This window comes from Galeopterus variegatus, unplaced genomic scaffold (assembly GCF_000696425.1).
Source record: "Galeopterus variegatus unplaced genomic scaffold, G_variegatus-3.0.2 Scaffold9526, whole genome shotgun sequence".
NCBI lineage: Eukaryota > Metazoa > Chordata > Mammalia > Dermoptera > Cynocephalidae > Galeopterus > Galeopterus variegatus.
Genome location: NW_007735637.1, coordinates 38,123 through 54,242, shown reverse-complemented (window position 1 = coordinate 54,242; position 16,120 = coordinate 38,123). Strand labels below are relative to the sequence as shown.

General features: G+C 37.5%; 1 protein-coding gene across 1 annotated transcript in view; it reads right to left on the bottom strand.

Moving 5' to 3' along the window:
* Positions 1-4,227: 4,227 nt before the first annotated feature.
* LOC103609360 (amyotrophic lateral sclerosis 2 chromosomal region candidate gene 11 protein-like) overlaps positions 4,228-16,120 on the bottom strand; it is a 49,191-nt gene continuing 37,298 nt past the window's right edge. The window contains 2 exon segments of the mRNA XM_008593688.1: positions 4,228-5,002; positions 5,806-5,849. Coding sequence (XP_008591910.1) covers positions 4,478-5,002; positions 5,806-5,849 — 569 coding nt within the window. The 3' untranslated portion in view covers positions 4,228-4,477.

The following is a 16,120-nucleotide window of genomic DNA, read 5'->3' as shown; positions in this document are numbered from 1 at the left end:
TAATACAGAGTGTGAGAGAAAAGAATGTAAGAAAGTAGAGAAAGCAGTATATATAACTCTTTCACAGTTTTTTCTACAATCATAAGCAGAGATATGGATTAAAGGGAGTATGTATTTTAAAAGATTAGTAACCACAGCATGTATGTATACTGAAGAAAGTAATCCAATAAATATGGAAAATAATTGTGGTGCTACTGCTGGTTGACTATACAGTAACCACTCCCATACCACCTTGTTATTAAGAAAAACCTAAATTTTGCTTGTAATGACAAAATTGTATGCAGCCCAAAATGATGAATCATTATTGGCAATCCCATTCCCTTTTGCCAAATACTAGTTTTGCCACTCTCCTTTGAAGCTAGAGGTAATTATGTGGCCTAATTTTAGTCAATGAGACATAAAATATACCAGGGAATTATTGTGTAAACTTTTGTTTCTTTTTAAAAATAAAAGGCAGTAAGTGCTAAAAGAGAGCTTGACTGTGCTACCTCCACATCCTTGCCGCTGACTTGGTATACATATGACACCTAGAGCTTAAAGCAAGCATTTTGTGGTCATGAGGTGACAAGCATGAGGACGAAACGAGGAAATATATGAAAGAGCCTAGTTTCTGGGTACTTGATGACATTGCTAAGCCACTGAACCAATGTCAGGAATCTCAATGTTATGACTTTTTTTATATGAGAAAAATAATCACCTTTTAAATGGCCATTAGTCAGATATTATTTTACTTGCAGATGAAAGTATTTTTGACAGATACATGGGAGAAAGGAAATAATCGAATAGACGAAGTCCTTAAATAGTTGAGAGTGGATAGAAAATGGTACACAAATAGTGATGGAATTAGCTTTTTTAAAAAGTACACAAAAGTCATTTTAATAGTAGGAAATAATGGGTATATGTGTATAGATTTGGCAGGAAGGTAGGATAATGGGAAGATAAAATAGTTTCTAGTTTCTCTCTTGTTTAGTAAAACAAGAAGTTAGGTAATCGACTAACAGCAAAGAAGGGAGAAATATGTTGGCAATTTAAGAGAGGAGAGAAAAATTTGTGAAAAACTAATGTCAGAGACTGAGAGACTAAATTAAACATGGTAGAGTAGGATGAATACCTGGCTGGGCTATATGTCCTCATGTGTAGCCATAAATTTAAAGTGGGGGAAGCAAGAGAATGGAAGACCAGCCAAAACTTATCAGGGAGATACAGGGAATGACACAAAGTGAGTCTTGGCAAGATCCCACTTATACTACTGGTATGGAAGGCTATGTGCTTGCGCAAGGCTGAGCAGACACTCAGGGGAGACTAGAGAAAGCTTTAGTGAGCTACTTATCCCTGGCTGAATGTAAGGCTCTGAGAATGCAGAGAGTAAAAGTTATGGCAGACATACAAACTGCCTGAATTTTAAAAGAATCCCCCAAGACATACACAGATCCATTGGCTAATGGTGAAAATCTTACTGACTTAAGGTGTTTAAGCGCAGCCTTTGATCAATAATTGTTTGGTCACTAAGTTATACTGACACTCGGGCAGCCCCAAGGAAGCCATGCTTAAAAGTAATAATAATAATAATGATGATGATGATGATGATGATGATGATAACGATAATAATAAACCTAAGCAAGGATATTTGTAGTGTCAACTGGGGAAAATCAGTCTGAAAAATTGCAAAACAAATAAACAAACAGAAAGGAGCAACAATAACCAGTCCCTAAGAGTAGGTAGTCAGAAGACATAGCTGATAGACTATATTATTTAAAACGTCCAGTTTTCAACAAAAACTATGTTATATACAAAGAAACAGGAAAGTATGACTCATGCAGAGTGAAAAATGTAGTCAAACTTACTCTGAGAAGGTTGAGGTGCAGGACTTAGCAGACAAAGACTTCAAAGCACCTAAAATGTTTAAAGAACTGAAAGAAACCATGTTTAAATAATTAAAGAACAGTATGGTAACAATGACTCATCAAATAGAGAATAACAATAAAGAGATAGAAACTACAAAAAAGAAACATGAAAATTCTGTGTTAAAAAAGACAATAACTGAAATGAAAATTCACTTAGAAGGCTCAACAGCAGATTTGACCTGACAAAGGAAAGTATCAGCAAAAAAGAACATAGATCAATAGAGATTTTTCCAATGTGAAGAACAGAAGAAAACAAGAATGAAAAAAATTAACAGATTGTTAGAGATCCATGCAACACTACTAAGCAAACTAACATATGTGCAATAAAAGTCCCACAAAGAGAGGAGAAAGAAGAAAAGAAAACATATTTGGAAAAATAATGGCTGAAAACTTCTTAAATTTAATGAAAATTATTAATCAAGATATCCAAGAAGCTCAATGAACTTCAAATAGGATAAACACAAAGAGATCCACGCCGAGACATATTATATTAAAATTGCTAAAAGACAGTTCCGGAGGAATAAGTTCTGGAGATCAATTGTACAGCATGGTGACCATAGTAAATAATAACATAGAATATACTTGAAAATTACTAAGAGAGTATATACTAAGTGTTCTCATGAAAAAATAAGTATTTGATGCAACGAATGTGTTCATTAGCTTTATTTAATCACTGCACAATGTATACACCATAAGTACATAACATTTTTTATTTGCCAATTAAAACTTAATAAAGTTGGGGAAAAAACTATTGAAAAAGACAAAGAGAAAATTTTAAAAGCAGCAAAAGGAAAATAACTCAATATACAAGGAACCAAAATAAGAATAACATCTGACTTCTTATCAAAAAAGACAGGTCAGAGGGCAATGGAATGATATATTAAAAGTGCTGCAAGAGAAAAAACAAAAACAACCATCAACCAAAAATTAAATATCTAGCAAAACTATCTTTTAAAAATGTTGGTGAACAAAATACATTCCCAGATTTAAAAAAAAATACCATGTCCAAACAAAAATATCACTCAGCAATCCTTCATTAAATACTAATTGAAGGTCTACTACATATCATTTGTATTAGGTACTGATATAATGCAGTATAAATCGGATATCCCCTGGGTCTCTTGGAGTTTTCAGTCCACTTAGGGTGGAGAGGAAGAAAGACATTAATAAAAAAATTATGCTAATAAATACGAAATTCAAATTTGAAATACTCTGAAGAACATGCTCAATGATTGTGGTACAATGAAACCCCCTTATCTAAAAATCCCAGAAAAAGTTGCACTGAAAGTGAGGTCTAAAGGCGAGAAGGGGGACACAGCATTCCATGTGAAAAACAGCATGTGCAAGAATCTTGAGTTGGAAGGGATCCTAGTTCTTTGAAACATTTGAGATAAGTGATACTGGAGCACAGAGACAGGGGAGGGGCAGTAGTAACACAAAATAAGGCTATTGAGGTAGGTAGCAATGGAGAAAAGGAGCCATTGAAAAATGAGACTATCAGATTTGTATAAAAAGACAGAGGGGTATGGAAATTTAGGATATGAGCAAAGTGGCACTAAAATAACAGTTAAAACCATGGAATAAAAGCTGAATAAGAAGGTAATGAAGAGAGGAAATGGAATGAAAGAAAGTAAAACTGTTAATAGTAAGAGCTAGTTCCAAAGAAGGTTCTGTGCAAACAGTTTCAAAAGTAACGTGAAAATGATTGGGTTGCCAGGTGTAGGCTGGGTAGGGAATCCACTTAAAAACAAGACAAGGAATGACACAGAAGTGGCAGACAAAATCTCTCTGGCTTATAGAACATCCAGGGGAAATGTCTACGAGACGACTAAACAGAAGGTTCTTAAGCTTAAGTAAGAGAACAAAAAGAGGAAGAACTTAGAGGCAGATCCTTACTTAAAACTCAAATTCTTTACCCTCTTACCTTTATACCTTTTTACTCTGCTTTATGAGCTACCTATAACAATGATTCAAATAAAATGTAAAGATCTAAGTAGAATAACACATTTTGAGAAAGGCTTTACTCTGGTGTACCTTTAAATTTACATTCAGATCATTCTCATTTTTTTTTTTTTTAATGTGACTGGTAAGGGGATCGCAACCTTTGGCTTGGTATTGCCTGCACCACACTCAGCCAGTGAGCGCACCGGCCATCCCTATATAGGATCCGAACCCGTGGCAGCACTGCACTCTCCGAGTGAGCCACAGGGCCAGCCCAGATCATTCTCATTTTAAGTTACAAAATTATTTTTAACAAGGAGAACATGTACTATTTTCTATAAAAGTTTTATAAAATTTCCACTTCTCAAGCTTTTAAGTTTCCTTTGAATTTACATTTTGTTATTGTTGTTACACTTTCAGTTGAATTTTACACCAACCTATGAGATTAACTTCTATTACTGGTATCTCAAATAACTTTGCTTTTTCTTCACAGATTTTTTCCCTCATTACTTGATCAGTATAAGTAGAGTAGAAATATTTAATATACTTAGACACATTTCCTTCTGGAAACATTTGAGTGCATTTTCAACTTATTTGTATTTAATTTTTTTTAATAAATCATTTTGTTTTTCCTAGTCATATACTTCTAATACAAGAGCAGACACTTTTAGTTCAATGTCTTCTTTTGGATCTCTGCTTTGAAAGCTACTATTAAATTTTGAATCTGGGGAAACTAAGCTTGTGCTCTTCCTTTCAGCTAAGTTTAGATAGTTTATTTGCCACCGAATTTCTGTTGGAGATTAATCTAAGTTCCTCCTCCTGACTCTCTCTGGATTTATACAGATAATTCTCAACTTTACCTCTGATGCAGATGAGTTTGTTCTTAAAATCCCTGAATATTTATCTCTCAATTTCACTTCTGGTGGAAATAATGCATATTTCATTTTTTCATCTGGCACAGCTCCTGATTGGTATTCCTCTAACGGTGGTGTTTTGTCCTCTTCTGTTATTTCCAGGCTAGGAATAATGTGCAGTGGAGGATCTACGGTTAGAAGTGTTGAGTCAACCCTTTTAGGAGCAACAGCAGTTGAATCATCTTGGTCCGATTGGTTCACAGTTGGTATAGTCAGGCTTTTCTTATTATAAGTATTCAGTAGCTAGAAAATACAGCAATAAAACAAGCTACCAATTAATCATTATTGACTATAAAATATTGAAAATTAATAAAATTACTTAAAGTCAATTTTACACTTACCCTTTATCATAACAAGTTACCATCAATATTTGTAAATTATTATATTACTTAATAAAAGACATGAGAAATTCTCTACTTGCCTGAAATCATGAAATATATATGATTTATAAAGCAGTGGTTCTCATATGTCCAAATTTTATATCAGCAACATCTCAAAATAGAAAACCTGGGGTGGACATTTACTATACATTATGCTATCACCAATAGATCATGAAACAAGGGAAATTTTAATAGCAAAATAGCACAGAGAATAATATCATAAAATCACAACTATGTCATAAAACAGACAAAATTTTAATAGAAAATAGTACAAAGAATAAAGGATAGCCTGCTAAGCTAAATAAATTTGGCCTTATGAAAAATTCTCTATATTGTCTTATTAATTCTTTCTTTGAACTGAGGAAAACTGTCACGTACTGACTCTTCAGTTGGTATTTGGAAGCCACTTGACCCAAGGATGGAAATCACTAAATCCTATTTGTCAAGCAGTAGAAAAGGACCTTTTACTCATTATTGGTTTACATGGGGATCCACTGCTTTACCGAATAAATACCTTCTATAAAATTAGCTGAAAATAAATTATATTATGTGAACTCTATTTTTTACTGACTTTTTCCCTCCATCTATAAATATTTCTCCATTTACAAATATTTCATTCTTTTATAAAATTATGACTATTAGAAATTCTCTTCCAACTTCCCTTACCTCACTTGGAGTAGTTTCAGCTTCCTTGTTTACAAGAGGGACATCTGTTTAAAAAATTAATAGAAGTATGTTATTTTACATAAAATAATAAACATTATTTATTTGTATGTACATTGATAAAATACTCTTACTATTTTTCTCATCAAGAACAAAGGGTAACTTAAATCAAAGCAGCTACTGAAACAAATAGTGCTTAATAAAAACAGGCTGATGAATCTCTGGGAAGATGAGGGGAGTGGTAAATGAATAAGTGTGGAGATGAAATGAAAGCATGCATAAAGTGATAAGATCTCAGATCCATCAATATAAGACCTAAAATCAGGTATAGACTATATTTTGTAAAAGTTAAAAGGAAATAAAATAAATCTGATATGGTGAGTGATAGGGTTGGAATTGGCAAAATGTGCATGAACCAGAGAAAATAGGACCATTCAAGGAAGACTGATTAAAATGCTGTAAAAATTTCCTACAAAGTTAAGGAATGCATATTTAGGAGTATAAAAAGAAAACCTAAAAAGGACAGAAAGAGAACAAATAAATGAGACACAAAGAAGTGTATAATTCTAGTTTAAAAGAAATTTACTCTGGTCATAATTAGCTGCATGACTTTGGCCACCTCTTTTTGTCCTTTTAAAATCATGATAAGAACACAACATGAGATCTATCCTCTTAACAAAACTTTAAGTGTAAAATACAGTAAGGTTAACTATAGGTACAGCAGATCTCTAGAACTTAACTGTCTTGCATAACTGAAACTTTATGCTTGTTGAATAGCAACTCACCGTTTGCCCCTCTTCTTAGCCTTGGGCAACCACCATTCTACTCTGTGCTTCCATGTATTTGGCTATTTTATATACCTCATATAGTAGTATCATGCAGTATTTGTCTTTCTGCTAGCTTATTTCACCTAGTATAATGTCCTCAAGGCTCATCCATGTTGTCACATATGGCGGGATTTCCTTTTCTTTTTTTAACTCTAAATGATATTTCATTGAATGTCTATACCATATTTTATGTATTCATCTGTGGAAGGACACTAGGGTTGTTTCCACATCTTGGCTATAGTTAATAACACAGCAATGAATATGGGAGTGCAAATATAACTTAGAGATCCTGATTTCAATTCTTTTGGATAGACACCCAGAAGTGGATTGCAGAATCATGTGGTGTATCTATGTTTTTGAGTAACCTCCATACTGTTTCTGAAGTGACTGCACCATTTTACATTCCCACCAACAGTGTACAAGGGTTCCAATTTCTCCACATCCTTCCCCAAACTTGTTATCTTTTGGCTTTTTTATAATAGCCATCCTACCAGTATGTGGTGATATCTCATTATGATCTTGACTCACATTTCCCCAATGATTAGTGATGTTGAGCACCTTCTCATATACCTGTTGGTCATTTGTATATCTTCTTTGGAGAAATGTGTATTCAAGTGCTTGGCCCATTTTTAATTGGATTTTTTTATTTGTTTTCTGAGGTTTTTGTTTTGTTTTGTTCTTTTTTTGCTACTGAGGTGAAGGACTCCTTTATATATTTGGATATCAACCCCTTATCAGATATGCAGTTTGCCAATATTTTCTCCCATTCTGTAGGTTGTCTCTTCACTCTGTTAATTGTTTCCTTCCTTGTGCAGAAGTTTTTTAGTTTGATGTAGTGCCACTGTCTGTTTTTGTTTTTGTTGCCTGTGCTTTGGTGTCTTATCCAATAAATTATTGGCCAAACCAATATCATTGAGCTTTTCCCCTACATTTTCTTCTAGGAGTTTTAAAGTTTCAGGTCTTACCTTTAAGTCTTTAACCTATTTTGAGTTGTTGTTGTTTTTTTAATAATGTAAAATAAGGGTCCAATTTCATTCTTTTGTATATGGATATCCAGTTTTCCCAACACCATTTGTTGAAAAGACTATCTTTTCCTCATTGTGTACTCTTGGCACCCTTCTCAAAGATCAGTTGACCATACTTTCATGGGTTTATTTCTGGACTCGTCTGTTCCATTTGTCGGGTCTTAAACCAGGGACTATAGGTATAGTCCAATGAGCCTGGGGTACTGGCCACCTGGTAGGGCATGGAGGCGCTGGCTTTGTATCCCCTTGGGGTGACAGGGCTGGGGATTGCCCCTCCTCTAGTTTAAAGGCTTTCTGTCCTTGTCAAACTTAGACCAGCACTCACGCTTCCAATGAAGCCCCTTACCGCACCTAGGGCACGGCGTAGAGGGAAGGTTTTTATTTTTCCGGTTGGGACAGTCCCTTTTGAAATGACTTTGTTCCCCACAGCCATAACATTGAGCAACTATATTCCAATTCCAAAAGGGAGCAACAGAAAAGAAGAAAGGATTAACCAACCCACAGCATGTCTGAAACCCAGCAGGGCAGACATTTTGAGCTTGTAGAGCGGAAGTTAAGGCCCTGGTTTGTGGTTGGTAGCTTCCAACGTCTCTACTGGCAATGACCCACTTTTCCATAGAACGATCTTTGAGCCCGGCATAGGCAAGCTTGTGGTCGGCAGTCATGCCGTCCCACACTAGCATTTTTACAAACTGGTCCCGGAGAGGACCTGGGGGAAACTTTCTCTGTATGCTCTGTTCCACCCGAACTATGAAAGAGGGCAGGTCCTCAGAGGGTTGCTGGGTGACCCCGGCCATTGCGGGCTCACTGGGCCCTTCAGCCAACTTTTCCCATGTGGCTAACGCTGTTGCCCTAACCTGGTAGGGAGCTGGGATAGCAGCCTGTTGGATTCCAGTACTAAATTGATCTGCTGTTCCAGACAGCATGCCGAAGCTGATAGGGATGGGTGGGTTGGCTGCTTGATTTATCTCTGCCTGCACATGGCACTCTTCTTTAACGAAGGTTCAGAACTTGATAAACAAGTTTGGGGGGAGGACAGCCTTACAGAGCATTTTCCAATCTTGGGTTGTGAAAGGTTGGTGCACTAAGCCCTGGAGGATGGTTTCTGCCCATGGGGAATTGGGCCCATCCTCTGTGACAGCCTTTTTCAGCTCTTTAAGGTCACGAGCTTCCCAAGGGTACCAAGCAACTGGCCTATTTCCACTGGGGGCAACGTTGACCGGATAGGCCTGAGGGGCCGCTTCCCCCTACGGGCTGCAGATGGCTGGGGGCTCCCAGCGAGCCATGAGGAAAAGCCTGCAGCTCTGCCGGGGGTGTTTTTAAAGGGGGACTAGCCTCCTCCACTTCTTCAGGTGCCCCCTTCTCTCCTTCGGCTAGGCTCTGGTGGGATGAGTATGCCAGGAGAGGAGGGTACAGGGTAGGGGCATAGGTATCACTCAGTGGCTCAGGGCCTTACATTGGCAGCTTTGTTTCCTTTTTTCTCTCCTCATCGAACTGTGACCAATCCCTTTCTGCCCCTTCCTGATGCTTGGGATGGAAGCAAAGCTTTAGGGCAGAGATGATTGGGTAGAACCCTAAGGGGGGGAGGTCTTGCCCGTGACTAATCTCGTTCTTTCTGGCCGGGTCTGAACCCTGTTCCAAGTCTCATACGAGAGCAAGTTGGACGAAGGTGCCCAAGGGGCCACCTGCACCACATGACACCAGGCATTGGTGACCGTGGAGTCAGATATTTCTAGGCCTCTGCTTTTTAACATGTACTTTAAAGCTTTACAGGCTGTCTTGTCACTCTTTCCACACACACCTCCCCTGTTGCCCCACAAGGAAGGGACAAAGGGAAGCAACAGGGCAGAGAAGTGCAGGGACTTCCCCCTGTTATGGTACTCACCCTGACATGCAGGCAGATTGCTTCACGGAGACTACTGCGGTTGCGGGGGCCACTCCGTTGGTTGATCACCCTTTGCCGACCTTCTTTCAGGACCGAGCAGCCGGGGGCCTCACTCGCTCGCCTTTTACCCATGAGTTTTAAAAAATGCCTCACACGGGGCACTACTCTGTCGGGTCAGCCACTGGCCGGCCCGTACAGCCCTTGCCTTCCTATTGGTCCCTCCCTTGTTCTCCCCTGTGGGTGGCGGGTGGATTGCCCAGATTCCTCTTTCCCTCCGGTCCCTGTTGGAAAGAGACAGGAGAAGAGAGCCGCGAAGAGAGGTGAGCACAGCCGCCAGCCTCAACCAGCCCGTTAAAGGACACTCAGGCTTGGCGGGGGTTCTGTTGAGCAGTTCCATTGATTATCACACAAGCACTTGCTTTTAAAGGCAAATGGAGAAGGGAGGTCTTTATATCCTCCAATCAGCTTAAAGGTTACGAGAGCATGCATCCTGTCTCAATGCCTAGCTATTGCAATCACACAGTGTTCACGAGTGCGGAAGCGCGTATTTGGCCAATAAGGCTAAGGCAAGGTTCCTGCAGACACTCCCACCTTACTTCCTCTGGGCACCATCTTAGGCTGCTACGTTAATATGCCCTTGTGGGCCCATAATGGCGCCGCTTGTAATGTCTCTTAAGGTGGTGTTAGTTTTTAAGGCCCAACACCATTGAGCTATATGTCTGTCTTTATGCTAGTAACATACTGTTTTAATTACTATAGCTTGTACTTTATTTTGAAATCAGGAAGTGTGATACCTCCAGCTTTGTCCTTCTTTCTCAAGATTGTTTTGGCTCTTCAGGGTCATTTGTGATATAAATTTAGGATTTTTTCTATTTCTGTGAAAAATATTATTATAATTTTGATAGGAATTGCATTGAATCTGTAGGTCATTTTGGGTAGTATGAATATTTTAACAGGATTAAATCTTCAAATCCTGGAATACAGGATGTCCTTCCCTTTATTTTGTCTTCCTGAATTTAATTCATCAATGATTTTTAGTTTTCAGTGTGCAAGTCATTCATCTCCTTTGTTAAATTTATTCCTTTATTCCTAAGTATTTTGTTCTTTTTTTTCTTTTTTTAAAGATGACCGGTAAGGGGATCTTAACCCTTGACTTGGTGTTGTCAGCACCACGCTCACCCAGTGAGCGAACCGGCCATCCCTATATGGGATCCGAACCCGGGGCCTTGGTGTTATCAGCACCGCACTCTCCCGAGTGAGCCACGGGCCGGCCCCAAAGTATTTTGTTCTTTTTGAAGCTAACTGTAAATAGGAATTATTTTAATTTCCTTTTCAGAGTTTATTTTTAGTGCATAAATGATTTTTGTATGTTTATTTTGTATCTGCAACTTTACTAAATTATTTCATTAGTTCTAACAGTCTTTTGGTGGAATATTCAGGATTTTCTACTTATACAATCATGTCACCTGCAAAGATAATTTTACTTCTTTCATTCTCACTTGGATGCCTTTTATTTCTATTTCTTACCTAATTGATCTGGTTAGGACTTTTAGTACTATGTTGAATAAAAGTTTCAAGAGTGGGCATCCTTGTCTTATTCCGGATCTTAGAGGAAAAACTTTCAGTTTTTCACTGTTGAGTACGATGTTTGCTTTTCTTCTATGGCCTTTGTTATATTGAGTTACTTTCCTACTACTCCTAGTTTGTTGAGAGTGTTTATCCTGAAAGGCTGTTGAATTTTGTCAAATGCTTTTTCTATATCTACCAAGATAATTGTGTAGTTCTTATCCTTCATTCTGTTAATGTGGTATATCACATTAATTGATTTCTGTATGATGAAACATGCTTGCATTCCAGGGATAAATTCCACTTGGTCATGGTGTGTGATCCTTTTAATGTGCAGCTAAATTCCATTTGTCAGTATTTTATTGAGGATTTTTGCATCTATATTCATTACAGATATCAGTCTGTAATTTTTTTCTTGTAGCAGCTTCATCTAGTTTTGGTACTAGGGTAATACTGGATCCATAAAATGAGATTGGATGTGTTTCATCCTCTACAATGTTTTGAACAAGTCTGAAAAGGATTGGTGTTAATTCTTCTTTAAACATTTGGTAGAATTCACTAGAGAAACAATCTGGTCCTGGGCATTTGTTTGTTGGAAAATTTTTGATTACTGATTCAATCTCCTTACCAATTATAGGTATGTTCAGATTTTCTATTTATTCAATATTCAGTCTTGATAGGTGGTATGTTTCTAGGAATTTATCTATTTTTTTCTAAATTATCCAATTTGTTGGCATATAATTATTTATAGTATGTCAGGAATACCATTAATAGTAGTCTTGTGATCTTTTTTATTTCTGTGGCATCAGTTATAATATCTCCTGTTTCATTTCTAATTTTATTTCAGTCTTCTCTCTTTTTTCTTAATATAGCTCACAGTTTGTCAATATTGTTTATTTTTTTATAAAAACCAACTCTTAGTTTCATTGGTTTTTTTCTATTCTCTATTTTTTGTATTTCTACTGTAATCTTGATTATTTATTTTCTCCTGCTAACTTTGAGCTTAGTTTGTTTTTATTTTTCTAGTTCTTTGAGGTATAACTTTAGGTTATTTGAGATCTTTTTTCCCTTTTTGGATATAGGCATTTATTGCTATAAACTTCCCTCTTAGACTGCCTTGGCTGCATCCTATACATTTTGGTTTGCTATGTTTTTGTTTTTATTTGTCCCAATATGTTTTCTAATTTCCCTTTTATTTTTTGACCCATTGGCAGTTCAAGAATTGTTGTGGATTAAATTGTGTCCCCCAAAGGTACATGTATTAATACCCACTGTAACAATGTTGAGGGTGGGAAATCCTTTTATAGTAATTGAAAGGTAGGGCATTTAAAAGGTGATTAGATCGTGAGGACCATGCCCTATTGAATGGATTGGTCCATTCATGGAATTAATATGTTGATGGTTTAATGGGTCATAATGGGCATGGTTCTAATGGCTTTATAAGGAGAGTGAGTGAGCAGGGTAGCTCTCTCTTGCTCAAGCCATTTGCCATGTGACACCCTGCATTGCTGTGAAGAGTCACCACCCACCAACAAGGCCCTCATCAGATGTATCCCCTGGACTTTGGACTTCCCAGCCTCCAAAACTGTAAGCAACAAATACCGTTTCTTCATAAATCACCCAGTTTCAGGTATTCTGTTATAAGCAACAGAAACAGACTAATACAAGAATAAATTTTTAAATTTCTATGTATTTGTGAATTCTCCAGTTTTCTTTCTGCTATTGATTCTAATTCCATTCCAATGTAGTTAGAAAAGATGACAGGTATAACTTCAATCTTCTTAAATTTGCTAGGACTTATTTTGTGCACTAAAATGTCATCTACCCTGGAGAATGTTCATGTATCACTGAGAAGACTGAATATTCTACTGCTATGTACAATGTTCTGTGTATGTATGTTAGGTCCATTTAGTCTATAGTGTTATTCAATCCTGCTATTTTGAGGCTGGCTGGTTAGCTCAGTTGGTTAGAGTACAGCCTTTTACACTGAAGTCAAGGGTTTGGATCCCCTTACCAGCGAGACATACACAACAAAGAAAATACTGCAATTTCTTTGTTGACTTTTGTCTGATTTTTCTATCCATTACTGAAAGTGGAAAAGTAAAGTCTCCTACTATTATTGTATTGTTATCTATTTCTCCCTTCAGTACCTCTTGCTTTATATATTGCAGTGCTCTTATGTTGGTTGTATATATATTTATAATTGTTATATCCTGTTGATGTATTTCCCCCTTTATCATTATATAATGACCTAATTTGAGTCCAAAGAGGAAGGACAGAGCAAGATAGTCGATTTGAAGATCCTACCACTCATCTCTCCCACAAAAACAGACAAAACATTAAACAAACAAATATAATCAGATGAAAATAACTAAAGGAGAGTTCTGGACTACATCAGAGGTATAACAAAAATGCTACTGAACATGGAAATTCAGGATAGCCACACAGAGAATGGGAGGAAACACTCAACATCCACCACTCAATTCTCCAGCAAGGAGCAGCTGGGAACCAGGTGGAATTTCACTCCACAGGGAAAAGGTAAATAAGAGGACCCCAACAGCACTCATCAACACCTTGGTGACTTACAGTCCTCACCACTGGGGACCTCAGAAGTCCTCACAGGCATAAAGCACAGCTGAGAGAGCTGACTGGAGTCCACATAGTGTGCTCCCCCAGAGATACAGACACTCTTCCCCACTCTCTGTGGCCCATGCAGCTACTGCATTACACTGTCTTGGAACTGTACACACTACTCAAGGGTGTCTTACCCCAGGGCAAGTGGGGAGTGACACACCTTCATCCCAGAGGCTATTCCGCCATTGAAATGACTTCCCCAAGCCAAGCTGAGAGCAGCTTTATGCCCTACCCTTAGGGGCTTTGTTGTGGTGGTGCTGCTCCACTCACCCCTCCCAGATGCAGCTGTGCCCTTCCCGTTTAGGCCAGACCTAAAACTTAGCACTCCTTTGGGGAATCTTTAAATACCCTCCCAATGTGCTGTGCCCCACCCCCTGGGACTGAGCTGAAGTGGCATATCAGCCTCTGGGGAATTGCTGTCTGGGCTGTGAAGCTGCTTGGCTGAGCTGAGAAGCTGTGCAATCCATGGATAATCTGATGTAGTATCCTGTGTCCCAGGGAAACAGAGCCACAAACTAGATCCTGCTCAGACATGCTATAACAAGTTAGTACACATTTATTTTGGCACAAAAACACTTTGCAATCCATGTATAGTTTTCTCCTAATACACATTTTTCATGAACTTTTTGAAGACCCCTCATACACCAAAGATACATTTGCGCTCCCATATTTATTGCAGCACTATTCACAATAGCCAAGATATGGAATCAACCTGTGTCCATCAACATAGGAATGAATAAAAAAAAGGCAGAATATATACACAATGTAATACTATTTAGTCATTAAAAAAGAATGAAATTCTTTCATTCATGGCAACAAGGCTGAGCTTGGAGTATACTATGTCAATTGAAGTAAGCCAGGAAAAGAAAGAGAAATACCACCTGTTCTCACTCATATGTGGAAGCTAATAAAGTTGATCACATAGAAGTAGAGAGCAGAATGGCAGTTACCAGAGGCTGGAAAGTGTAGGGGGAAGGGATATAGTGAGAGGCTGGTTAAGGGATACAAAAGTACAGTTAGATAGGAGGAATAATATCTAGTGTTCTATAGCTCTATAAGATGACTATAATGAACAATAATTTATTGTATACTTTCAATTAGTTAGAAAAGAGGATTTTGAATGTTTTCTAAACAAAGAAATGATAGATGTTTGAGGTACTGGGAAAAATATCAGTGATTTCCAGGGTTTCAGGGAGGATGGAAGGAGGGAAGAAGAGATAAATAGGTGGAGCACGGAGAATTTTTAAGACAGTGAAACTTTTCTGTATGACACTGTAATGCTGAATACACGATGTTACGCATTTGGCAAAACCCTTCAACTGAACAACATGAAGAGGAAACCCTAATGTAAAACTGAGTTACTAATAATATATCAATATTTGTTTATAGTTGTATCAAATGTACCACACTAATGTAACATGCTCATAAAAGGAGAAACTGTACATGTCTGTGGAGAGGGTATGGGAACTTTCTGTATTTTCTGCTCAATTTTTCTGTAAACCTAAAACTGCTATAAAAATAAATTCTATTACCTAGGAAAAAAGGCAATGATGCAATTTCTTTCTTTCTTTTTTTTTTTACAGTTTTTAATTTAAAGTCTATTTTTTTTTTTTTTTTTGAAATAAGTATAGCCACCTCTGTTCTCTTTTGGTTACTATTTGCATATAATATCTTTTTCCATCCCTTCACTTTCAGCCTGTGTGTGTTCTCAATACTAAAGTGACTCTCTTATACATAGAATACACTTGGATCTCATTTTTGTATCAGTTCTATATGACTTTCTCTCTCTCCCCCTTCTGAGATTTCCATTATGCATTTATTGGTCTGCTTGCTGGTACACCATAAGTCCCTTAAGGTTTTTTTACTCTTTTTCATTCATTTTCCTTTTTTTCTCCTTTGACTGGATAATTTCCAATAACCTGCCTTTGAGATGATTTCTTTTGTTTGATCTAGTCTGCTGTTAAAACACCCCTAGTGAATTTTTCAGTTCAGTTAGTGTAGTTTTCAGCTCTATGATTTCTGGTAGGTACTTTTGATATTTTCTATCTCTTTATTAGAATTCTTCGTTCAGGCATCATTCTCCTGGCCTTGATGAGCATCTTTATGATGATTCTTTTGAATTCTCTGCCAAGTAAATCATATATCTCCATTTCATTAGGGTCAATTTTTAAAGATTTATTTGTTTGTAATAGTTTTCTTTGTTTCTTCATTTTCCTTCACTCTTTGTGTTGGTGTCTTCACATTAGACAAAACAGCCACTTTCTCCCAGACTTTTAGGACTGGCGTTATACAGAAGACCCTCACCAATCAGCCTGGCCAGAGACTCTGGAAGTCTCTCAAAACTTCATTTTAGTTCAAATCACTGTCTTTTTCTTTTCAGA